The sequence below is a fragment of the Humulus lupulus genome, chromosome X (assembly GCF_963169125.1).
Source record: "Humulus lupulus chromosome X, drHumLupu1.1, whole genome shotgun sequence".
Classification (NCBI taxonomy): Eukaryota; Viridiplantae; Streptophyta; class Magnoliopsida; order Rosales; family Cannabaceae; genus Humulus; species Humulus lupulus.
This window is the reverse complement of record NC_084802.1, coordinates 80,241,637-80,268,103: the sequence shown is the minus strand read 5'-3', so window position 1 is coordinate 80,268,103 and position 26,467 is coordinate 80,241,637. Positions and strand designations below refer to the sequence as shown.

Here is a 26,467-nt window from a genome sequence, read left to right as displayed (position 1 = left end):
GAGCAGCTTCGAATATCAACAGTATACAACTTCGGATTCCAAGCTACTATTATTCTTCCTTTGTCTATCCAAGGATTATTAGTAGTGAAAGACCAACCAGAAAATAAACTCAAGTATAAGTTGCCCATATTCTTATTTTTGACCTTTGTTTCCAAGAGACTAACTAGCCCAACTTTTTTAGATATGATTAAGTTCTTGATCTCTCTATGTTTAAGTTGGCTGTTAACCCCTCTCACATTCCAACATAAAATTTTATCCATGCCCTGGAGAGGGAGCTCCCCCCTCTTCTGTATTCAGCCTGCTTGTTCCTCCTTCCACTACCTCCTCAGTCAAGAGATCAAACTTGTTTGCCATAACTGTGGCTGGAACAGAAATTACCATCCTCCTGGCTCCTTTGTTGGATCGTTGAAATCCATCCTCATCTACTACTGGCTCTGAATTCTTCACAGTTTCCAACTTCTTAGGTACCCAGACTTGAGTCCCCTGAGTCTTTTTCCTACAAACTTGAGCATCATGCCCAATCCCAGAGCAATTCTTACAAATAACTGGAACCCATTCATACTCAACTTGAATATCAATTTCCTGATCAAATTCATTAACAAAGCTAATTGTGGCTGGAAATTGTTGATCTATACTGATCTCAATAAGGATGCGTGGGTAGTGAAGTCGATCTCTATATTTGGTGATACTGTCTACTTGAATTGGTTTCCCGATTTGCCCCACAATCTTGAATAAAGATTTCTCACCCCAATACTTGATATCCAGTCCTCCCAGTTGAATCCAAGTGGGAACCACAGTAATATCTTCCTTTGTAAAATCATCCACTGGATTCCAAGGCTTCATAACCATCGGTTTCTTACCCAGGAATAAGTATCCTCCATTCAGCACTCGATCTCGAAATTCCAAGTTGCAGAAACGGATAATGAAAACTCCTCGTGAAAGCACTCCTACTTTATCTACATTTTCCTTCCAGATCCTTCTAACAAATCCATCTAAGACACCCACCGGAGGATTAGCTCCCACAACATAGCAGACAATGGAAGGCTGCCAGAAATTAATCTCATCCTCTATATCTTCTGGATCAATTTTGACACTAATTTTCCTCCCCTGAGTTTGAGTAGACTGAATTCCTTTGGATGATTCCCCAGTAGTCCAGACAGAGGTATCAATAATAGGAGATTTCAGTATTGGGGCAGAGGTTTGCTTACCTAACAACACATCCTGCATAGCCTGTTCAGATGCAGACAACCACCTGCCAAGATCCGTGCGGATTACATTTTGCTTTGGTGTAGATTCAGGCACAGAGTCCAGCACTCCTCGAGATGAATCCGTTTGCGTTTGTATATTTTCCAGTTCAACATCATCTGCAAGTTCCAGTTCCTGTACTCCTAAGATTTCATCCATGGACCTCGTTTTGATGATTTTGTCCGAAGAAGATGGTCCTCGCTTCTTGCCGTTGCTCTTCCCCTTAGCTTTTCCCCCATTCCGAGCTCCCTTAGCCATAGCTCCGGCGAAAACACCGAGAGAGAAGAAGAGAAGAAAGAGCGGGAAAAAAAAAATCCACAATCAACTTATGCATAACTATCAATCAGCATGTAACAAAGTAGCCAACAGGCTAAACACATAACAGCCATGTCGTCCCAGGCGCTTTACCAGGCCCTAGGTTGGCAGTCTACACCGTGAGGATGTCTCAGGCATCCGAGAAGGGTCTCACCCTAGAACCTTGCACTCTGCGTGCTTAACGCTGCTCCCGACCCCTTGCCGTACGCGGTCTTGCCGTTCTCGGCCTTCGCCGTTCCCGGCCCTTGTCCTTCTAGGCCTTCACTGCTCCCAGCCTTTACCGTACATTTATAGATATGCAACACATAGCATAAATTTAAAAAATACTTAAACAAATACAAACATAATCAATAGGGCTATGCCCTGCAACACAATCACATAGGGTCGTGCCTTGCAATACAAACTATAGCGTCACACCCTGCTCTACGGGTACAATAGTTCAATAGTTTTCTTACCTGTGTCCCATGCTTTCCGAGCACCGGTATCCTGAGCACAGTCCCCTAGTCCGAGCCTCGCTGAAAACCTAGTCACAACATATCAACAATATCCATCCATCAAGTTCTAATCTATTAAATAACTTGGGTTATAATTCTAGTCTCTAGGACCTTGAATTGTATCAATCTGGGTGATAAAATCCATCTTGAGCCTTACCTTTTGGATTCTCGAGCCTAAAACCTTCTCGGGGTCCAATATCCCACTAAGTGTTGCGGCCCCAAGGCCCTGTGTCATGGCCCACCTCAACCAGAAGCCCAGCCTCCCATTTTTGCCTATACGCGTCACGGTCCGCCCTTCTTCCTGGCCTCTCTTCTGCTCTAGAGGGCCACGGCTCACCAAGAACAATGTCGCAGCCTCACCCTTCAAACCCAGAAATATCCCCCATTTTCATAACCAAAACCTAGCCAATTTACCCCAAAACCAATCTAACAACTCAATTTAATCACCACAGTAGTTTTGGAATAGTCCCAGCAACAAAACTTAACAAAAGCTAGCTTAAAACCTCATCAAAACATAAAGCCAAGCTGAAATCTTTCACCCATGCATGCTTAAGGTTAAAACCAGAATTCTAATAAAACATTCAACAACAAATCTTACCTCAATGATATTTCAAGCCCTGAACTGTCTTCCCAAATCCTCAAACTTCTAGCCTCCCAAATTCCAGCCTTGAGTTCTGAATTCCAAGCGTAATTCCCTCTGAGTTTTCTTCAGCCTTCAAGCACCCAAAGAAAGAGAGAAACCGAGAGATAGAGAGAGGGAGTCTTCTTCTTTGTTCTAGTGATTTCCTAAGGCCTCTCTAAGCCAAGTATTACCCCTGCCAAATGACCAAACTGTCCTTTAAACTTATCCGTAACCCTTAAGTAATGCAGGGGCAATTTAGTCATTTACCAAACCCCATTAAGTCCCCGAGTATTCCTATAAATCCCCGTTAAATCTCAGCATGTCTCAACCATTACTAAATTACTACCCGCTACTCAATAATTCCCGAACACATATAATATTCCCAAAATAACCCTAGGCTCCTCCCGAGCCAGGTATTCGACCCCGTTGTGACTTTCCTAGCTAAATTTCTCCCTAGAACTGTCTCAGATCGTGCATCTCAAATAAATCACCACTCACACGTGGTAAAGATCACAATAATCACAAATATTGCATTTATACCCTCAATGGGCTAAAATTACAAACATGCCCCTAATAACCAATTGGGGCCCACGTGCATATTTAATTCACCTAAACATGCATTTCTAATCACATACTCATCGAATTCACATATTAACGTAATAAATCAATTATTTCCCTCCAGGCACGCTAATCAAGGCCTTAAGCCTTATTAGCAAATTTTGGGAGGTCCGAAGCGAGATGCACAACAACCCGAAGCTTCCTTCTTTTTCCCTCTTTGACCTCGTTGATCTGGCATCAAAAATGGGCTCAGATGTCCTCTCTTTTAAGTTGTTCCTTGTGCTCGAAGATTAGCCGTTGGTTTCATGTAAATAGCGATTCAGGATGAGGAGAAAGTGGATAGTAAGGGATGGCAAGCTCAGGCCCCCACTGATTCTCTAAAGATTGTGGCATCTAAAAAGAAAGAAAAATGTGAGGGCCCATTATAAAAAGAAAGTGGAAAAGATTAAGATCTTGATAACTCGAGTTTGCAAGCTCAAGATAGATCACCTTAATCGATCCTAAAGGCTCAAAATGGTGAGATTAACTCAAATATGAACACCAAACTATTATAAAGTTCGAGGCATCGAGAGTGTACTCACATGAGAGTAGGGTGGTTACTATCAGTTTAAGAGTATCCTGAATTCCTAGGAAAAGGTGGGTAGTTACCCAAAAAAGGAGATATTATCAGGATACGTGCGTTAAACCCTAATCTAGAACCTTTTTTTCTTAAGCTACATGAAACTTATAACCTAACACCCCATCACCTAAAAAGGCTCCATTTTTATCTGTTTTTACCAAAATTTTCTACCTAAAACATGTTTCTAATCTATACAAGCCTATATAGACTAAACGTTATCTTTTGCAAAGAAGGTTTCAAAAGTGAGGCAATAACTAGAAAGGTTTTATTACGTACAGAGGAAACGTATAAAAAAAATATAATATATGATGATCAGAAAACTTACACAAAGTTGTTCGTGGGAACGAGGAGATAGTCGACTGGAGAAGGGGAAGCAGGAATGATCCCACGGAGCCAAAGGTGGTGGTATTCTTTTGTTTCTTCGGTTTGGAAAACATGCAAAGAGAAGAATTCAGGTTCGTGTTTCTTTTTCTAAAAGCTAAAATGAAAAAGTGAATGATGTGGGGAAGAAGAAAGGGTATATATAGGAGAGAAGATTTGTAAACAGCAAACGAGTCTGAGCCCTTGATCTGAGCTAAAGGTGATCCAAGGGACCACGTTTTATTTCAAAGAGATGGCGGCAAAAAGAGAACGGGAAAGGATGTGCGTAGGTAAAAGGGTACTCAAGTACTCTCAGTAAGTAATCCCCCAGTGACACATGTCCACACTCGAGTGTGGTAGATAGGCACGTTTTCCGAAAGTAAAGTTCAAAAGTTTCCTTCTCAGAGAATTCGAACCAACACTTTTGAGAGGGAAAAATGTTACACCAAAATTTCGAGAATAAAATAAATAGCATCGAAATGTAGGGTCGAAAAAGTTAAGCTCGTATCTACAAATGTTAGTAGCACACTTATACGGATTGTTAAATGGCTCCATATTTGTAGTTAGCACTCAAGCATCAGTCGCATTGTTTGAGCCTGAGTTACAGGCTCGAAGACACCAACCTTCTCCGAGGAACGTACCCGGCCAAACTACTAGATGAGGAGGAGATTATAATTGGAGCAATAAGCTCGAAGCCTGGCTAGTCTTGAAAGCGCGTTAGCACAACGATCGAGCTCAGTGACGCGTTTTGCACGCGGAAAGACTGTTAGGAAGTCCTTATTTCATAAAGATTTATTATTATCATATATTAAATCCCTATTGTCATGGGATATTATGTAATTAACGCATTTATAGTACTTATTTAAAATTTATTTGAATGATTGTAACTTCCCTAAATCATAGGAAGATATTCTCACAACCAAGTTTATAAATAGCCTTGAGTATTTCATTTAAGGGGACACACAAAAATTGTAATAGAGAATACTCTCTCTAATTTGTTTCATCCAAAGCTTTGAGAGAGTAGTGATAATAACAGTGACTTGTGGACTAGGAAAATTTTAACTGCTGAACCACGTAAAAAATCTCCAAATCCTTCTACTTTTTATATATTCTTTTTTAGTGCTCTTCATTTTTAAGTTGACGAAAAACGGCGTCAACACTCTCTACAAATCTTTTTTTTTGACATCCTTACCCCTGACAGTGTAGGACATAGATGATCTGGGCACCATGGACATATAATACGAAGCTCCAATAAACCAGATAATTAACCAAACTAATTAATCCAATAATCTTATTTATTAATTCCATAATTACTCCAGTATAAATATGGAATTGCACTCTAAGTATCTATAGAATTATATTTATAGAGTTTTCTCTTGTAGTCCACTGATATAATCAATAAATGTAGTTATGTCCTCCATTTATTGGCTCGTTAATTAGAGCTGGTCAAGATTACCGTTTTACCCTTCTAATTACTTCTTCATCCTTAAATACCATTAATTCACTAGCGAATAATTAATCTATAATCAAATTCTAGATTTGAGCTAAATAATTATTCAGTTCCAGAATTAACCCGTAAGGGAATCAATATTCGATATGTTAGGAAAGTATGGATTCCAATATTATAATTCATGTTTTCAGCCATTCATGATATTGAATCTTCAAAAAAAAAGTCATTAGCCTCATTATACTAAGAAACCTTAATGAGTGAATCAAAAGATCCAATAAACACAAACAGGAGTTCATGAATACTTATCATTTAGACTGATCTATAAATGATCATCTATTATGATAAGAATCAAATGTTTATGTCAAACGGTAAATTTATAAAGATAATTCTTATCGGTCCAGTCATATATAATCTCTATTATATACAACACCTTTACTAAGATGTCTATCCACATCAGTAATTTGAATCTTGATCACTTGCATCTCGTATGCTCAGTAAACCGCACTAGTAACCATTAATTAAAGATTCCTTACTTTAATATGTTGCTGACTATTTCATTATATATGATCTTAATTCTTTCGTACTAATACAAAATCATATTCTCATTAATGAATAAGGAATTTTCTTGATATTATCATATAATTAATTCAAACAATAATTATAATATTCAAATATATAATAAAATTGTTATTTTTATTTAATTCAATAAAATATCTTTACATGCTTTTAGGGCATTAATCCTAACACTAATGACGTAGAAAGAGTCAAGTTTAAAGTAACCCTACCACTATAATAAATTTGGACTGCACTTTAGATAATTTAGTAAAATTTGTAAAACGAGAAGTGAAACGAGCTGAAAAAATCAAGTCTACTAGGAACTGTCTAAAAATTATAAGAGGCTATAAATATAAGCTTAGGGTTTCAAGAAATTGACTTTTTAGAACGTGTTGTTAGTTATGAACATGAATGTTATTGGTTATTGTTTGTGATCATGAACTAAACATATTTTGTACAATATTGATTGAACTATTTTAGGTTATTAAATTAAAGTTTTGATATTAGTCCCACAAACTTTCTCTAAACTTCTCTATGCATTATTTTGTTTAATGTTATCTTTTTAATGCTTGATCACCATTGAATTGAATTGAGATTTATGAATTTACACTTGAGAGAGGTAATCTTTGCACCTACAATTGCATGACATAGGAAAAGTATGAGATTGAGAGATTCCATGATTTCTATGAGTTTCATTAAAAGAATCATGATGCTTAATGAATTATGGATAATTAATTAATATTGAATAGATATATCTTCTTGATATATTAATTAAGAATAATTTCATTTATACTTAAAAAAAGAAGGATGATTTAAAATAGGATTCTTGCTTGTTTTTCTTTTAAGCTCTGTTTCATTAAGCTTTTGAATGTTCAGTTATACTTTCTAAGCTTCTCTATCCATTATTTTGTTTAATGTTATCTTTTTAATGCTTGATCAACATTGAATTGAATTGAGATTTAGGATTTTACACTTGAGAGAGGTAATCTTAAATTGCACCTACAATTGCATGACATAGGAAAAGTGTGAGATTGAGAGATTCCATGAAATCTATGAGTTTCATTAAAAGAACTATAATTCTTAATGAATTATGGATAATTAATTAATATTGAATAGACATATCTTCTTGATATATTAATTAAGAATAAATCATTTATATTTAAAAAAAGAAAGATGATCTAAATTAGGGTTCTTAATTGTTTTTCTTTTAAGCTCATTTTCGTTAAGCTTTTTAACTTTCAAGTTATCTAATAAATAATTACCCCCAAACAAGTACACTATATTTTTACTAATTTTTGGGTTATAAATAATAAGCCTCGAACTATAAGATTTGTACACTTTTGATTAGATAAAGTCTCGAAAGTGTGTCAGTCGACAAAATAGGAACAATTCATAAAAACTAAATCCCATTAAAAACTAAACAAATTTTATACTTCAAACGCAGATAATCAAACAAATTTACAAAATAATCAAATAAAAATATTGTTTAGTTCACTTTGTATATTTTTCCAAATAGTTGTAATTGTTTATTTTATTTAATTGGTAAAATTATATATGGATCTCTGATTTTTTTTTTAGGAATAAATGAGATTTTTGCCCCTCAATCTATAACCACTACCAGATCATGCCCCCGGATTTTTTCTCTTGTTAAAAATACCCCCGAACTATCCATGTTACTGAAATTTAAGACTTCCATTAGTTTTTGTCCTACGTGGCTAACAGAGGTTGATTTGGCATTTTGGGCAGTGATGCGGCATTATCACGTCATTGGCACTTGTATAATTCTAATTAGAAACTTAATTTAAAAATTAAAATCTACTCTCTTATTAAATTGTTTTTCCTACTTTCTTTCTTTTTTTTTCTTTTCTTTATGTTGACCCTGATTTTGGTCAACGACATGGAGTATAGGAAATGACAGGAAAATGATATAGAGCTTGAAAATAATCTAATGGAAAGATAAAGAACACATGGATTTATAGTGGTTCGGCCCCAGTGATTGGTAATGACCTACGTCCACTTGATACTATTATTAATATTGAGCTCCCAAGGTGTCATCAAAGAACTAGGGTTCTTGAGTTTCACGGACCTTCGAAGAAGAAAACAATACAACAATGGATAATAGTAATATAATTCTCAAAGCAAAAAAGATCGATCGATCCCCTTCCTTGAGCTATCTCTTGTGTATTTATATGCTCAGGAAGAGTTACATGAATTAGGAAATAATATCTATCCTTAATGATCAGATCCGCAAGTCATAATGAAGAGATATTCTCGGATATCATCACAACTGTACAGATCTTTACATAAATAAACGGAGTATGCGACCAAACTGGTCGCATATGGAACTTGATCTCTTCGTATAGAAATAATGCTGGTCGATAGGCGAGCCGTATCTCTGCTACGTGTCCGCCACGTGTCGAAAATCCTTGCCACGTCACCAGCAGCTGATTTATGGATAAACATTTGCCCCCCAAGTTTATTTATCGCGACCAGCAATAAGTAAACTTAGGAAAATAACTTTTCGTATGCCTCACAAAATCTGTCAGAGCTCTCGTGCGTTCTTGAAAATAGTGACCTAATCACGTCCAATCATGCCTTTTTAGTTTTCAAGAAACCATTCCGACAGCTGTTACACTCCCCCATGCCTTGAAAAAGGTAACTCATGATTACCCCTTTTCGGCACACCTCATCTCTATAAATAATCCCCACATTCTTCTATTAACTCTTTACACGCCATCTTTTTGCCAAGAACTCTCAAGAACTATATTCCAGAGCCCAGGATTTTAAAGTTTCAGACGCTTTGCCGAGGATCTCTCCAATCTTCATTCACGTAAACTTTATTTGACGTTTAACCCTTTGAGAGGCCATGCATGCTGCTTCTGTGCTCTGAAACTTTTTGTGTTCTTGGGTAGAAATTTGTGAAGATTTTGCATATACCGTTTGATGCTTGATAGGGTAGTGTACTTTTTCTCTATATAAGTTAGGAATCAGTTTGATAGTCAAGATCATGGGTTTAGGGCATAAAATCAAAATAAAAATTCGATTTTTAGGCTAGCTGAAAAACTGTGTTTTTCCCGACCCTTTGGAGTTGAAAAAGCTTTTTTTAGAAAAAAACTTTTTACTTTCACTTTTTGATCCGTTTTTCAAACTGCTCGCATAAAACTTAGTGTTTTGGTTAGAATGCTGCTGGTCGATAGACGTGAGCAACGTTATTCCAACTTTCAACATAAGCTCCCATGTTGTGCGTCCTATCTCCTCCTTTGTCTGTTTGCATTTTATATGCAAGACCCGTGGGGAGGAGAAAGACCCATCGATGACGATCTGCTAGCTCAACTGCTCGTGGACTAAGAACAACCCTCGACATTGATACCCGATATTCCCTTTTCTCGTATTAATCCAAACACTTCCCCAGTCTTGACCCGAAACATGGCTCGCACCAAAACCAAAGCCCAGAAAAGAAAAACCTTCGAAACTTCTCATCAACCTGTTGCTACGGCTGATGCTCCCTCAACCAGTGGTCGAGACGAAAATGCCCCCGATCCAAACATCCAAAGACATGCCCGCCCTCGACACGTTGTTCAGCCGGATGTCGAGTGGCATGTAGTCTTTGAAAGTAGGGTGACAGTCAGAATGATCACCAACTACTTAAGGAAATACAGTCTGCCAGGGGTGACCCTAGTCAAGCCCAACCCAGACCAAAGGGATAATCTGCCTGGAGGCGCCTATAGCGCCTGGTCGCGGTTCCATATTGAGGCAGGGGCCACCTTGCCTCTTCACCCATTCTTTCAGGGGGTGGCCAACTATTTTGGAGTTGCCCCCATTCAAATTACCCCAAATGGATATAGGATGCTTGCTGCACTCTATATCATGTACAACCAGAAAAAATGGCCCGTGCCATCGCCTCATGAGGTCAACTATCTGTTCGACCTCAAATCTAACCCCAACCATGAAGGCACGGGGTTCTTCCACCTTTGCCATCAGGAAAATGGACGCACTTTACTGACTGACACGACCCACATCTCAAACGTGGGGAGGTACTATCAAGAGTACTTCCTTATGGCAGACCTGGTTGCGGACAACCTAGCTTTCGCACAAGGAGGTAAAACTTTTGCATCGTTGGCTGACCTCTTCACTTAGTGTTTTCCTCCACAATGTCTTAAACTTTTGATGTCTTCCAGGCCCGTGGCTGCGACCAAACCCAACTCCGAGAATGGAGTCAAGATCGGCACTCTTAGCCAGCATGCCAGATGTTGAGAAGAGTGTCAAGAATCTGGTTACAGAGGCTAACCTTAGGTTGGATGGCCTCTGGGCCCCTCAATCGGATACGAAGGGGCCTTCGGCAGGAAGAGCTCGCGTCGAAAAGGAACCCGAGCAGCAACCTCAAGCGTCTCCTCCACAGGGAAGACCGACTGGGGTCACGATCAGGGAACCTGCTAGCACTCCTCGAGTAGAGAGGCCCTCAGCCCTCTTAGGAAAAGGAAAGCAGAAGGCCACCGAGCCTATCGACCTCTCTGATGACTCATCGGATGACAACGGTATAGTAATTTCACTTTTAAACAATTTGCCAATTCCCTGTCATCTATTCAATGGGGACGGCAATTTTCAATATGCTCCACAATTAGGGCCAGACTTCTTCGTGTCAAAGCATGAGTGTAAGACTAGTAGAGTCTGTAGTGTAGCGACAAGTAATAATAGCTCGGGTATTGGACTTTGCAATCCTTTTGTATTTTCTTCTTATGATGTAATGTGTTTGGCTATTCATGCTTTCTCATTGTTTGACTTTGTTATTGTTTTTCAGGCATGGACTCCACCAACGTGTTCGACCTTTACAGCACCCCAGAGGCTGTTGCTGTCCCTCCAAGCAAAAAGAAAACCAGTAAGAGACATACTGGGGAGAGCAGCAAAGAGCCTTAGGCGAAGAAGGCCTAGAATGCAGGCCCTTCGGAGGACGGGCCCTCTGCCACCGCGACTTCGCCTTTCCCCCGCGAGCAGCAGACTCCATCTGCTGCGGCCGGGTCGACTCATTCTCCCGATGCCCCATCTGACCAACCTCAGTAAGAGGATCCCGCCTCTATTGGGAACTTGATGGTTGGTCGCGCCTTTAAGCTGATCAAGGAAAGGGTCACCAAAATCGCGAAGCACGAACGCTGCCGAGCAGCCATGGCGGCTACGAAGACGATGGGCTTTGACCCAATTTTGAACCGAGCCCTGAATGAGTTCACTAGTGTAAGTTGTCCCCTTTTGTGAAATCAGGTCTTCGGTAATTTACTGTTTGTCTAATTTTTGTTCTGAATGCAGGCCATGCTAACCCTCACTGCTAGCCGCATCCGCTTGGGTGCAGTCACCAAGCAGGCCAAGACCTCGGATCAACGGTACGAGGACGAACTTAAAGCTACTGAGGCCAGGCATGCTGATCAGCTGGCGGTGGTGACTGCAGAGAAGGCCCAACTGGCTAAGGAGTTGGAGGAGAAGCTGAAGTCTCTGGAAAAAGCCCGAGAGCTGAGGGACCAATACAAGGAGTCCAACCGCTCTAACTATAAAGTGACTAAGCAGCTCGAGCTAGACTTGATCGCGAGTATGCTAGAAACCAGAGATATGGAGGACCAAGTTAAGGACTTGGAGAGAACTAACGTCGCCAACTTAGAGAGGTACAAAAATTCCACCCTAAGGTGCTTCTATGATTTCTGGAAGCACAATCAGGGTGCCAATTTTGAATATCTTCCTGAGAACACAAGGGAAGTTGAGCTGGCTTGCTGCACGGCTCAACTGGCTGAAGAAGAAGGATCGAGGGTCCCTGCTTCCCCCGAAATCTCGTTGGCCGCCGGGATGGAGGGTGCAGATAATGAAGCTATCGACCAGAACCTTCCCCAGGATCCTCCAACTCCTCAAGCTCCTTAGTTTTTTCCTTTTATATTTCTTTTTTTTTTAACTACACGACCTACGGGTCGTGATGTAAAGACAATATAATTTTTTGGTTTGCTGCACGGGCAGCTTTTACTTTTGAACAATTACATCCAAGCAGTTACTGCTTGCAGTGTAAAAGGATCGCTTTGATATTATAATATATGTGCATATTATTATAACATCTAATTGTTCGCATGACCAAACTTAGCATAGCACTTTGGTTTGATTTAACAAAATATCAAAATTTTGAAAAATACTCTAAGTTCCCTAGCATGCTTTCACTTATTTTGCTCATGTGTTTACATATCTTTTAACGATATGCTTTGCTTACTTGTACCTTGTATGCCCCTCAAGTGGTCAGGGAGCTTTAGGTCCGTGGTCACTTGCCTTGACTAGAACCTACCCGAAAGTTACTGCTCGTAGCAATGCGATTAGAATTATAATACAGCAAAACAACACACGTAATGAGCAAAACTTGTAATAAATACAATAGTTGACAAAAAATGACTGGCTGAGCACAATCCCTTTTATTCTCGTAGTAAATGGACTAAACATGTCTTTACGAGTGATCAATATGATCTTACATAAAACTTGTAAAAAGTAAAATTTATACAAGCCAATTCTTTAAGAAGAATTGTTCATTGATAATACTTGCGCAGGTGTTCTCCATTTCAATATCGAGGAGCGAGATCTTTGTTTAAGCAGGCAAGTTTATAAGTGCCTGGGTGAAGGACTTCATCAATCTGGTAAGGTCCTTCCCAATTTGGCCCGAGTACTCCAGCAGCCTGGTCGCGGGTGTTAAGAAAAACTCTTCGGAGCACAAGGTCTCCAACATTGAACTTTCTTTCTCGAACTTTGGAGTTGAAATACCGGGTGACCTTCTGCTGGTATGCAGCTACTCGGAGCTGGGCTTGTTCTCGTCTTTCATCAATCGAGTCCAAGGATTCCATCAGTAGCTGGCTGTTAGAATCCTGGTTGTATGTTAATCTGCGGTGAGAAAGCAGATCCAACTCAACAGGCTACATGGCCTCATACCCGTATGCCAAGGAAAACGGGGTATGACCTGTTGCTGTTCGGTGGGAAGTTTTGTACGACCAGAGGACTTCAGGCAACTATCTTGGCCATGCTCCCTTAGCTTCTTCAATTCTTTTCTTCAGTGTATCCTTCAGCGTTTTATTAACTGCCTCGACTTTCCCATTCACCTGGGGATGAGCGACTGAAGAAAAGCTTTTAATAATGTCATGACGTTTGCAGAAATCTGTGAATAGATCACTGTCGAACTGGGTGCCGTTATCTGAGACTATCTTCTTTGGCAATCCATAGCGACAGATGATGTTTTTGACCACGAAGTCAAGCACTTTCTTCATCGTTATGGTCGCGAGTGGCTCAGCTTTGGCCCATTTGGTGAAGTAGTCGACGGCGACCACTGCGTACTTTACACCACCTTTCCCCGTAGGCAAAGATCCGATTAGATCTATTCCCCGAACCGCAAAGGGCCATGGACTCTGCATCTACTTTAACTCATTGGGAGCTGCTCGCGGGATTTTAGAAAACCTTTGACACTTGTCACATTTTTGCAAAAACTCCATGGAGTCTTCATTTATTGTTGGCCAGAAATATCCCTGCCATAGGATCTTTTCGATAGGCTTTGCCCCCCAGCGTGGTCTCCACAAAAACCTTCGTGTACCTCCTTCATCAACTCTTTGGCTTTCCCTTTTGTAATACACCTGAGAAGTGGTAGTGAGTATCCCCTTCGGTACAGAATTCCATCGACCAGGATATACCTAGCTGCTTGTCGCTGAAGGGTCCTAGCTTTGTTTCTGTTTGCTGGTGGCACGCCGCTTGATAGATACTCTACATATGGCATCATCCATGTATCCGTCATCTGGATGACTAAAGTGGTTTCTTCTACTTGGATGCTGGGTGCGGGTAGTCACTCGACTAGCACTATGTTCAGAGTATCAGCACCTTTTGCACTTGCCAACTTTGCCAAAGCGTCTGCATTGGAATTCTGATCACGAGGCACTTGCGGTAGAGTGTATCTGCCGAACTGGGCTAACAAATCCTTTGCTTTGTTCAGATAGGCGGCCATTTTTAATCCTCGCGCTTGATACTCTCCCAAGATCTGATTCACGACTAGCTGAGAATCACTATAAATGTCAAGCACTTTTATGATCATATCCTTGGCTAACCGCACTCCAGCGAGCAGTGCTTCATATTCAGCTTCATTGTTAGAGGCAGTGAAGTCAAATCTTATTGCACAGTGAAATCGATGCCCTTCCGGCATTATCAATATCACTCCTGCTCCTACGTGGGATTCGTTAGATGATCCGTTGGTGAACAATTTCCACGAGGGTGCTTGGGTTTGACATTCAGGCTCGCTAGGCTCCTCGATCTGCTCTCGATCTGTGGGCTATGTGAAATCGGCGATGAAGTCAGCTAAGGCTTGTCCCTTTATCACTACTTGCGGCAGGTAAGATATGTCGAAATGCCCGAGCTCGACTGCCCACTTTAGTAATATTCCGGCAGCCTCTGGCTTTTGCAGAACTTGCCGAAGAGGCTGGTCAGTTAATACCGTAATCGGATGGGCTTGGAAATAAGGCCGCATCTTCCTAGAGGCCAATACTAAGCAGTAGGCTAACCTTTCAATGGGGGGATATCTCAATTCTGCTCCGATCAGCCTTTTGCTTATGTAATAGACAGCCTTCTGCACACCGTCTTCTTCTCTCACCAGAACAGCACTAGCAGCGTAATCTGTGACTGCCAGGTAGACGAACAAAGTGTCTTTATCTACTGGCTTCGACAGAATGGGTGGCTGCGCCATATGTACTTTCAGTGCTTGAAAGGCCTATTCGCACTCATCTTTCCATTCAAATTTCTTGCTGCCTCTGAATAGATTGAAAAATGGTACACCCTTGTCCGTTGATTTTGAAATAAATCTACTAAGGGTGGCAATTCTCCTAGTCAGACTTTGGACATCCTTAATCTTCACTGGAGACTTTATCTCGATCAGGGCTTTTATCTTCTCGGGATTAGCTTCAATTCCTCTTGAGTTAACTATGAATCTCAAGAATTTCCCTGATCCAACTCCGAAGGAACATTTAAGGGGATTCAGCTTCATCCTATATTTATTAAGGACGTTGAAGCATTCCTGCAAGTCCCTTACATGGCCTTCAGCCTTTTTCGACTTAACCAGCATATTGTCGACGTAAACCTCCATGTTTTCCCCGATCAGCTCCTTAAACATGTGGTTGACGAGTCTCTGGTGAGTCACACCAGCATTTTTCAAACCAAAGGGCATCACCTTGTAACAGTAGAGCCCTGTATCAGTTCGAAAGCTAGTGTGATCCTCATGAAGGGGATGCATACTAATCTGGTTATACCCAGAGTATGCATCCATGAATGAGAGGATCTCGTGTTCTGCAGTGGCATCGACCAGCTGGTCGATCCTCGGGAGTGGGAAACAGTCTTTGGGGCAGGCTTTATTGAGGTCTGTAAAATCCACGCACGTACGCCACTTGCCATTCGGCTTGGGCACGAGTACGGGATTGGAGACCCACGATGGATAAAACGCCACCCTGATGAACCCATTCTCCTTCAGCTTCTCGACTTCTTCCTTCAAAGCTTTCGATCGATCTTTGTCGAGCAGCCTTCTTTTCTACTGCATAGGTGGAAAGCTTTTGTCAATGTTCAGGAAATGGCTGATGATTGCAGGATCTATCCCAACCATGTCTTTATGCGACCAAGCAAAGAAGTCATGGTTCCTTTTTAAGAACTCCACCAATGCTTGTTTTGTTGTTGTCTCTAAGTTTTTACTGACTTTCACAACTCTGGTCGGATTTCCCTCATCGAGTTGGACTTCTTCAAGGTCCTCGATGGGGTCTACTTCTTCTTCGAAATCCCCAAAGTGAGGATCTAAGTCTCTATCCTCACTTTGGGCAATGCCCTATTTTGTGAGAATATCACCTGAGCGGGCTTGAACATCAGATGCCATTTGAAACTCTTTTCCGGTGGCATCCCTCGATACACCCTATTTTTCCTTGGTGATCGAGGCGCTGTAGCATTCTCTCGCCTCTTGCTGGTTTCCCAGTACGCATCCTACTCCTACGTCTGTTGGGAATTTCATGGCGAGGTGCCATACAGAAGTGACGGCTTGAAGGTCAACCAGAATAGGTCTCCCTATCACGGCATTACATGCTGAAGGACAATCAACCACTATAAAAGTGGTGAGTAATGCCCTGTTAGCAGACGCGGTACTTGCTGTGACAGGGAGTCTAATTGACCCTACTGAGGCGAGCCCTTCTCCGAAAAAACCATAAATGGTTTGGTTGCATGGCTCTAGGTCCTTGATGGACAATTTCATCCTTTCCAGCGAGGACTTATATAGGATGTTGACTGAACTTCCTGTATCAACCAACACCCTTTTCACCATCATATTTGCGATTTGGACATCAACGACCAGCGGATCGGAGTGTGGGAATCGCACATGCTGGGTGTAACGACCCAAAATCGCTAATAAGGCTTAAGGGCCTTGATTAGTGTGCCAGGAGGGCATTAATGGAATAATTGTGATTTAAATGAGTAATTATAAGTTTAGTAATGTTTATATGATAATTGAAGATATTATGTGTTAATATGATATGAAATAAATATATGATATATGTGAGAACCACATTATTATGTGGACAGGTTTGTAGAGCACGACTCAAGACGATTCTAGGGTCAGATAGCGGGAAAAGTCACAATGGGACTTAAGATATGACTTTGGATAAGTCGGGGGTAATTTTAGATAGCGGATACCGATTTGGACTATCGGGTCATGAAAATAAATATTTGGAGATATATTTGAGGTTAGGATGTCTAGGCGGGAATATTGGGGGATTTTACCATTTTGGCCTCGGGGACGGTTCCGGCACGCCAAGCCCCGGGATTAACTTAACGAGTGAGATAGACATAAGGTAGTTTTTAGAAGAAAATACAAACTGACTAAAACTTTTATCTCAGCTCTCTCTCACTCTCAAGGAAAACAAAGGGAAGGAAAAAACATAGAAAACATAAGGGGAACAAGCTGGAATTTCTGAGATTTGTGGTGAGGATTTGGAGGTTTAGCTCAGGAGTAAATCAAGAACTAAAACAGGGATTAAGGTAAGCATATAATCTTCTTTTCTGTGGTTGAATTCTGAGCTCTAGCTGGGTTCTGGTCAAGTTTTGAAGCAAACATGGTTTTGATGTCTTAAGGCAGAATTAAGGAGGAAACTTGGAGACTTAGCTTGGCTTTGACTTAGTGAGGTGATTCAACAGAAGAGGTAAGTTTAACTCATGGTTTAGAGGTTTTAAATTGGGTTTGAATGGACAGCTTGAGTGTTTATAGCTCTTGAGTTTCAGAAATTGAAAATAGAAGATTAGTGTGTGTTGGGTTGAGTTTTCTATGGAATTAAGTTATTTAAGTCATGTTAAAGGTATTGGATTTGTTGGATGTTGAAGTAGGGAGCTTAAGGGTGGTTGTGGCTGAGGTTTTGAACTTTGAAATGGTGTAAATTCTAGGTTCGAAGGGGAGGGCCGCGGCTCTGTTCTAGAGCGCTGCGGCCCTAGCATGCAAAGGAGCCAAGGAGGCTCGGCCAAAGGCAACTGCCGCGGCGCCCAAAGGAAGGGCCGCGGCGCGTGTCCTCCTTCAGGGGTGGTGTTGGTTCTATTTTGGGGAAGGGCCGCGGCTAGGCTTCAGGGGCCGCAGCCCTTGGTTGCACACATGAATCTTTGAGGGTTTTAGGCACGGGGAAGTGGTCTAGTGTGCTCGGGATTGGTTTCACCACCGTGCTTGGTGGAATTTGGATTCCCGGGAGTTAGTTTTATAACCAAAAACCTATATCAAAGTATTAATGGAACCCTATACCTTGGTTGTGACTAGGTGATAAAGGCTTAGGCTCGGGAACGGATTGTGCTTGAGAGACGTTGCTCGTAATTCAATAACTGTGCAGACTAAAGGTAAGAAAACTGCACCTGGTTGAATATATGTGACAGGACTAAGGGTTCCCTATTGTAAATGCTTGAAAAGATGGTATTATGCCATGCAAGACATTTAGTGAACCAACGGCCTAAGGGTGCCAAGGGTTTCACTAGCGCACAGGGCGCGGCTCGGCCACTGGTAGCCAAGGACAGCTTATTATGGATTGAGCTCGGTTTAAGCGGGCCGGAGTCAGTGGGTTAAACAAAGGGTGAAGCCTAAGTCGTCGGCCTTGAATATTATGTGATATGAGTGTTATATGTGATAGAATGTATCTTGAATCTGATTATATACGCTGAATATCTGTTGGGGATTATCTGACGGGAATACATGCATAATGAGTTATTTGTCTGTTTTCATTGATTGAGTTGTTTAAGATGTTTTCTTGCTGGGCCTTGGCTCACGGGTGCTACGTGGTGCAGGTAAAGGCAAGGGCAAAATGAACCAGCCTTGACTGAAGAGCTCAGTGAGCGGAATGTACATAGCCAGGTGCTCAGCCGCCATGGTTAAGGTCTAGGCAAGGACGTGAAACCTGAAGTCTGTTTGTTTTGCCTTAGTATGGCTAGTGAATACTCATGTACTTTTGGGAGTCTGTAAACTTATTTTAACTTTGTTTTCTTATGGGATCCCATGTTTACTACAGTCTAAATATATGAAATGAGTCTTACATGTTTAGTGACACGTTTTTAAAATATTGACTTGATTAGCAAGTCTTGCACCATTATAAGTACATGGTGTAACGGTCTTGGCTAACTAGGGCGTTACAACTTGGTATCAGAGCGTCCTAGGTTTAAGGGTTCCTGAAGACAGCCTGGATATGTACATTCGCTGCTGGAGACAAGCTCAAGCCAGGGTTCGGTAATGTGTATATGTGTGTTTATGTGCTTATGTGCTTATGTGCCTGAGATGAGCTATGCATGTTGTTATTCATTGAATTACTAGGAAGCATGAGATACTGATAGGGCCTAGCCCTTGACTGCTGTGTGAAAATATTGAGGCATCTTTATTAACATTGTCGTGCATGTAAATGAGTAGATGGATGATTAATTGTATATGGTGTATGGATGCTTATATATGTTGGCTATTTGTGGTTGAGTATAATCTATTGATGAGTTTTGGAGAAGCTTTTACCCTGTCATCGTGGTCTGACAGCCAAGTCGTTATTTGCAGATTGACTTGGATAGCTATGCGACCAAGAAAATCTTCACGACTAGCCGGCACTAGGTCCCAGACCAGGGGTGATGACCAGGGCCAGACTCCTCCGCCAGTGCCTGAGAACTGACAGCAGTTAATGGCTGAGATGCAGGCTCGATTACAGAGTCAAGACGAGCAGATCCGTATTCTGCAACAGCAGGCTCCATCAGGGAGTGCTGCCCTGCTTTACCACCTACAGTGGTACCAGTTGTGCAGCCTGGGGAGGTTGTTAACAAGTGGGAACTGTTATATGAGCGATTCAGGAAGTAGCAACCCCCAATTTTCGAGGGTGGACTGGATCCGCTGGAAGCCGAGCAGTGGCTAACCATTGTTAAAATAATTCTGGATTTTATGAGAATTGAGGGACAGGATAGAGTGGCCTGTGCCACTTATATGTTGAGGGAGGATGCCCACATTTGGTGGGAAGTGGCATCGCAGACCAGAGATGTGGCCACTTTGACTTGGGAAGGTTTCAAGGATTTGTTTGGCCAGAAGTACTGCAATGTTGCTGTCAGGGCAGCAAAGGTCAATGGGTTTGTGAGTTTGGTACAGGGAAATATGACTGTGACTGAGTATGCCCTAAAATTTGATAGACTTGCGAAATTTGCACAAGATCTTGTGCCTACTGATGCTGCTAGGCAAGATAGTTTTATCAGGGGGCTTAATGCTATGATAGCTCGGGATGTTAGGATCACAACGGTACCTGGAGGAACAACTTATGCCCAGGCCATTGAGAGGGCTCTTACCGCTGAGGAAGCGGAAAACAAGATATGGAAGGAGAGCGCAATGAGGCGTGAGGGCCGCAGGGCGGTGCCTCATTATTCAGGGGAAGGTAGGGGCGGGGGCCCCAGTGACTTCAAGAGGAAGACTCCTGACACTTCGGCCGCTCCTGGTCCTGATAGGAGGGGTCAGCGTGGTCAGGACGGCCGTCAGGATGGTGGTGAGGCATGGTGCACCTATCCAGAGTGCCCGAGGTGTAGAAGACGCCATCTGGGCGAGTGTCGGCCCAAGGCATGTTTCGTGTGTGGGGCAGTGGGACATCTCAGGAAAGACTGCCCAACGGTAAAGAAAGATGAAGCAGGAAAGGTTGATAGCTTGACTCCAGCTCGAGTATTCACCTTGACTCGGGCAGAGGCTGAGGCTAGTCCCTCAGTAGTGACAGGTCAGCTTTCTAGTGCTGGCTTTCCTTTTACAGTATTGATTGATTCTGGTGCTACACATTCTTTTGTTTCTAGTATAGTGATTGATGGACTGTGCAGACCTAGTGAGTATCGGACCGCAGGGTTTGGGACTCTGTTGCCTACAGGGGAACTGGTAGTCTCTAGGAGATGGATTAGGGCACTGCCAGTGATGGTTGATAGTAGGGAACTCTCGGTGGATTTGATTGAGTTGGATTTGGAGGATTTTGATATGATCTTAGGGATGGACTGGCTGGCCAGATATGGAGCTACGATTGACTGCAGGAAGAAGATGGTGACTTTTGAGCCTGAGGGCGAGGACCCTTTTTTCTTTGTGGGTGTGGTGTCTGGACCCCTTATACCCATGATTTCAGCGTTGAGAGCCAGGGACTTGCTGCAGGGGGGATGCATGGGTTTTCTGGCCAATGTGGTGGATACCACCAGAGTTATGCCGGCAGGGCCGGGGGAGACCAGGTTGGTGTGCGAGTTTTTGGATGTCTTCCCTGAGGATTTACCAGGGTTGCCACCGCGTAGGGAGATACAGTTTGAGATTGAGTTGGCGCCAGGGACAGAACCAGTATCAAGGACACCATACAGGATGGCACCAGTAGAATTGAAAGAGTTAAAGATACAGCAGCAAGAACTTCTAGATTTAGGGTTTATCAGGCCTAGCTACTCTCCATGGGGCGCCCCAGTGTTGTTTGTTAAGAAGAAGGACGAAACTTTGAGGATGTGCATCGATTATAGAGAATTGAACAAGTTAACTATTAAGAATAAGTACCCTCTACCAAGGATTGATGACTTGTTCGATCAGTTGCAAGGTAAGACGGTGTTCTCAAAGATTGATCTTCGATCTGGTTATCACCAGCAGAGGATCAAAGATGAGGATATACCGAAGACGGCTTTTCAGACGTGTTATGGGCATTATGAGTTCTTGGTCATGTCTTTTGGTCTGACCAATGCCCCAGCAGCTTTTATGGATCTGATGAATAGGGTGTTCAAGGACTTTTTGGACCAGTTCCTCATTGTCTTTATCGACAACATCTTGGTATACTCCAGTTCAGAGGCAGAACATGAGCAGTATCTCCGACAGGTTTTGCAGAAGTTAAGGGAGCATCAGTTGTACGACAAGTTTAAGAAGTGTGGCTTTTGGCTACCAAAGGTGACCTTTCTTGGACATATAGTTGGGGCAGAAGGGATTAAGGTGGATCCGTCCAAGGTAGAAGCAGTTAGAGATTGGCCGAGGCCGAGGAATGCCTCAGAGGTGCGGAGTTTCCTTGGGTTGGCTGGTTACTACAGGCAATTTGTAGAGGGGTTTTCAAAGATTTCTTCACCGATGAAAAAGTTGACAAGAAAGAATCAGAAGTTCATCTGGACAGAGAAGTGTGAGAACAGCTTTCAGGAATTTAAGCGACGGCTCATTTCTGCGCCTGTGTTGAGTCTTCCTTCTGAGGAAGGGAAGTTTGTGGTTTACTGTGATGCATCGAGGTTTGGTTTGGGCTGTGTGCTGATGCAGAATGAGAAAGTTATAGCCTATGCATCTCGACAGCTAAAGGAGTATGAGCAGAGGTACCCGACTCATGATTTGGAGTAAGCGGCAGTGGTGTTCGCATTGAAGGTATGGCGTCATTATCTGTATGGAGAGAAGTGCGAGATATACACCAACCATAAGAGTCTGAAGTATTTCTTCACCCAGAAAGATCTGAATATGAGACAGAGACATTGGTTGGAGTTGGTTAAGGATTATGATTGTGATATCCTTTACCACCCTGGGAAAGCCAACGTGGTGGCAGATGCGTTGAGCCGGAGGGGCCCAAGACAGTTGTATAGTTCTACTCAGATCTCGAGAGAATTGGCTGATGAGATGGTCAGGGCAAAGATAGAACTGGTGGTGGGCCAATTAGCCAATATCACTTTGCAGTCGACCCTGTTAGAGCGCACTACAACAATTTTGACTATATATTACGTTAAAAAATGACATATATTAAGAAGTGTTATTAATGGGCAAATTAAGAAAAACACACGGTTTTTTTTTTTCAAAGATAATTTAGGCGCCAACTATTTCATTTGCCGCCTAATGAAAATTCTATCTATCCCATTTTCCTCCTCTGCCCTCTCTTTCACACTCCATCAACTCTCTTCTCCCTCACAGCATCTCTCTTGCTGGAATTAAGAACCCAAGAGTCTCCTGCCTTGGAAAGAACCCCTTCATTCCATCTAAACCTCTTTCCCCTTTCCCTCTTTCTCTCTTCAATTCCGAATGTGTGCTCCTCTAAGAAATTAGGGTTTTTTCTTTCCCTCTTTCCTCTTCAAAACCTCACAACCGAAACTAAAGATGTTATATTCCCTAAAATTTTCCCACCTGCTGCTGCTCCGTAAACCCCCATGCACTAGCACCAACTTTCGACATCTTCTTTGGATGGGTAAGTTTCTACACTTTTAGTTTCAGATTTTTGGCAATTTCTCCCTTACATTGTTATGTATCTATATCATACATATATATATATATATATATATAAACTGACTCCGTAGCCTCCACCACTTCGACAACGGCGGCAACGGAACCCCCAAAAGAGGCCGAAGAGACACCGCAGACAAAGCTTGAGTCCGAGAAGCCTGCTCCGATTTCTTCCAAGGTATCTTTTTTCTTCGTTATCTATTATCTATATTCAGCAGTATTTTTGTAAGTATCTATTTCAAGAATTTTGTTTTTTTGTGTTGCTTGAATGGAATCATGGACTTAGCCAAACCAATTTCTCTCGTCACTCTCTTCCGTTGAGTCGCTGAAGCATTATTGATGATGCCCCTGCTGAAGCAAGAACCCAAGCAACCCAGCTGCTCAAGAAGTCGTACTTCTCTGTGAGTTTTCTTTTCCTTTTACTTTTTTAGATTTCAGTTTAATATCAAGAAAACATTTGAATATATCAATACATATATTTGTTTGTGTTGGAATTGTCTACCTCTTTTATTGTTTGAATCTTGTAATCGATCCCTATGTGTCAGAGCAACTTAACATTTTGATTTTGGGATTGGGGTCGTGAGTTATTCTCTCTGCTGTCTGTTGTTGTTTTCTGGTTTGCTGGTGTAGTTTTCCTTTTAACAGGGGTATGCATTGTTGTAGGCATTGTGAACACCAATATAGAAAATTATTGAGATGGGGTCTTCTTAATGTTTGTTTTCCAATTGAACAGTTCAATCTTCATTAGGTCTTAATATATATTCTTCTAGCAATATAAATCCCATACACACACACACACAATTTTATATATTTATCTTGCCCCCAAAAATAATTTGTATCCTGTGAATCCTCGAAAAAAAAAGGCCAAGTTTTTTTTTTAGCTCTGTAGCTGTCCTTGCAGGTAGTCATCCACCACCCAAGATTCCTGTTCCAGTCCCTCCATCTCGTTCTACAAAGAGTGATGAGGTATGTTCATTCAACAACAATAATAATAAACAGGTGGTACAATAACTTGGGATTTGAATTAGGAAAAGACCAATTTTGTTAATGCAGATTTTTTTTTAAGTGGCCGATACATGAGGTTCTTTAAATAATTTGGCACCATAGTTTGAATTGTAGAAGCTACGTTCCATATTATCATAATTCAAAATAGACAAATAAACTGGAACCTTTAATTTGATATGGTCCATGCTCATCACTTATCTTTGCCTTTTGAATGTCACTAACTGTCAAACTTTTCTGAATTTCAATGGATGTCAACTATTACCATGTTACAACTGGAGTTCTGATGGCCTCAATTAATAATGTAATTTTTGTATTCTTTGCTAGGGATATGCGTTGGTGTTTGTTTTCCTTATGTATCATAAATTAGAAGGGTTGTATTAGTTTTAATCTGGTCACCTTTCTAACATTAAAATCTTGTGTACATTGTTCATTCTTCCATCAAGCATAATGACTAGTCTTTTCTTATATATAAGATTACTGCTATCTCTGATAACTTTAGCTACAAGATTATAGCCTGACTTTCTATATTTGTTTGCTTGTTTTATTAGTCATTAGGTCGGCCGCTTCAACTGAGTGAAGAAGGTCAGATTCTTGAGGCGGCTATTGAAGCAGCTGCAAATGCAGTAATCAAGATCGTGGATAGTTTGAATGAGTGGGACAGTAGAGCAGGTGATGGTGACTGTGGGTCAACAGTGAGTGTTATCAATCTGTCTCTACTATCTTATGCTATTTATTTTTGGGTTCATGGTATGTTGCTTGTTATACTCTTATTTTACTTTCTTATGTGCAGATGTATAAAGGTGCAACTGCGATATTAGAGGACTTGGAAACGTGAGTCTTATTTTACTTTCTTCTTCTTCTTAAAATTAAAGGAAAATATTAGAACAGAAAGATAATATTATTGTGTTTTATATAATTGTTAGGAATCTGAAGGAGAAGAATTTGACTTTATTTATTAATCTAATATTTTGAAGGATTATTCCAGATTAGAGTGGATATTTCTGGGTTTCTTTCCTTGTAATCCCATGTTCTTTTCCTGTTAGATAATTCTTTGGTCTCTCTTTTTTCTTCCACTGAATATATCTGGATGGAAGGCCAAAGTCTTTACCAAAAAAAGTTCAGGCTTTTGCTTGGCTTCTAACTCTTATAAATTGTATGTGTTGAAAAGGAGGTTGTTCTACCCCGTGTAGACCCGTTCTTGATGTACTTTTTTTTTTTGTAAGAGCTGCAATGAGACGGTGGATATAGATATTTCAAATGTACTCCCAAAATATGCAGGATTTGGTTGGGTTCCAGTTTTGCACTCAAGCCAGGCTTAGGGAGTTTTTGGGCATAAAAGAATGATGATATTATAGAGCATAATAATATTAGTACTACAACGTTTGGAAAGATATTTAAATTTCTTTTCTTTTGTTGAGTTGGAGATATACTATATATGTAAATTTTTTTTTTTTTGTTGTGTTTGGGCTCTATTTTTAGATTTGGGAGGATGTAGTTCTCTTTCTTGTATTTTTTTCTTTTTAACATAATTTTTTTTCCCCTCATTTTAGAAATAGAAAAGATCTTACACTAAATGGTAGGGGATAACTAATTAGTTTCTGGTTTCTATTCTTAGTTATCCTCTGAATGATGCTGCTGAAACGGTGAATGAAATAAGATCATCTATTGGAAGAGTTATGGGAGGAACAAGCGGGATCATGTGCTTACTTCTCCTAATTTTTATCTTGATTTAGCTTTCCTTTCTTAATATGATTAGTCTCAGTTGAATAACTACCAAGACTTGTTTGCTTGTTTTTTTCACCAGATATAGTATATTTTGTAAGGCATTTTACGCACAATTAAAAACAAGCACCCGGTCAGATGTCACAGCAAAGAAATGTGAGATGATTGCATACTGCAATAGTAACTAGCCTTAGCTCATCTTGACTTATCATTTTCTTATTCCAGGGGCTGAAGCACTCGAAGCTGCTATTGTCGCAGATAGTAAATATGGGGGAGCCAGTGCTGGCTATCGCACATTGTTAGATGCCTTAATTCCAGCTTCAACATTTCTCTAGGAGGTCATTATTATTGTTATTTAATTCCGGGTTCATTCTGTGGATTTTTGTGCTTATAGCCCTTTTCACATACAGAAGTTAAATGCTGGGGAAGACTCTGTTACTGCTTTTCTCCTTTCATCCGAAGCAGCTTTGGCTGGGGCTGAGTCAACCATACACATGCAAGCACATGTAAAACTATTTCTGATCCTTTTGCTTTTGCCTTTTTTGTATTCTCCTATTGCAATTTTTTCTTCCTTTCATTAGCATCATTTACCTTCCCTCCGGGATATTTGGCTTCTACTAACAAAAATAACAATACAAATTCTTTGTTTGGATCTTCGATTTTACTAAGGAAAAACTTTGAAGGAGAAAAGATGGATGAAAATATTTTAGACTTTTCTACATATATTTAAAATTGTTTTAAATATTATAAAATTACACTACATTTAACTTTTATTTTTCTAAAATAA

General features: G+C 41.0%; 1 protein-coding gene across 1 annotated transcript; it reads left to right on the top strand.

The window, feature by feature from the left end:
* Window positions 1–23,212: 23,212 nt before the first annotated feature.
* On the top strand, window positions 23,213–26,015 carry LOC133805985 (putative 3,4-dihydroxy-2-butanone kinase). Its single transcript, XM_062244127.1, has 6 exons — window positions 23,213–23,919; window positions 24,507–24,650; window positions 24,749–24,789; window positions 25,574–25,657; window positions 25,763–25,836; window positions 25,906–26,015. Exons 3-6 carry the CDS (start codon window positions 24,749–24,751, stop codon window positions 26,013–26,015), a joined length of 309 nt encoding a protein of 102 aa, XP_062100111.1. The 5' UTR covers window positions 23,213–23,919; window positions 24,507–24,650.
* The last annotated feature ends 452 nt before the right edge of the window (window positions 26,016–26,467 follow it).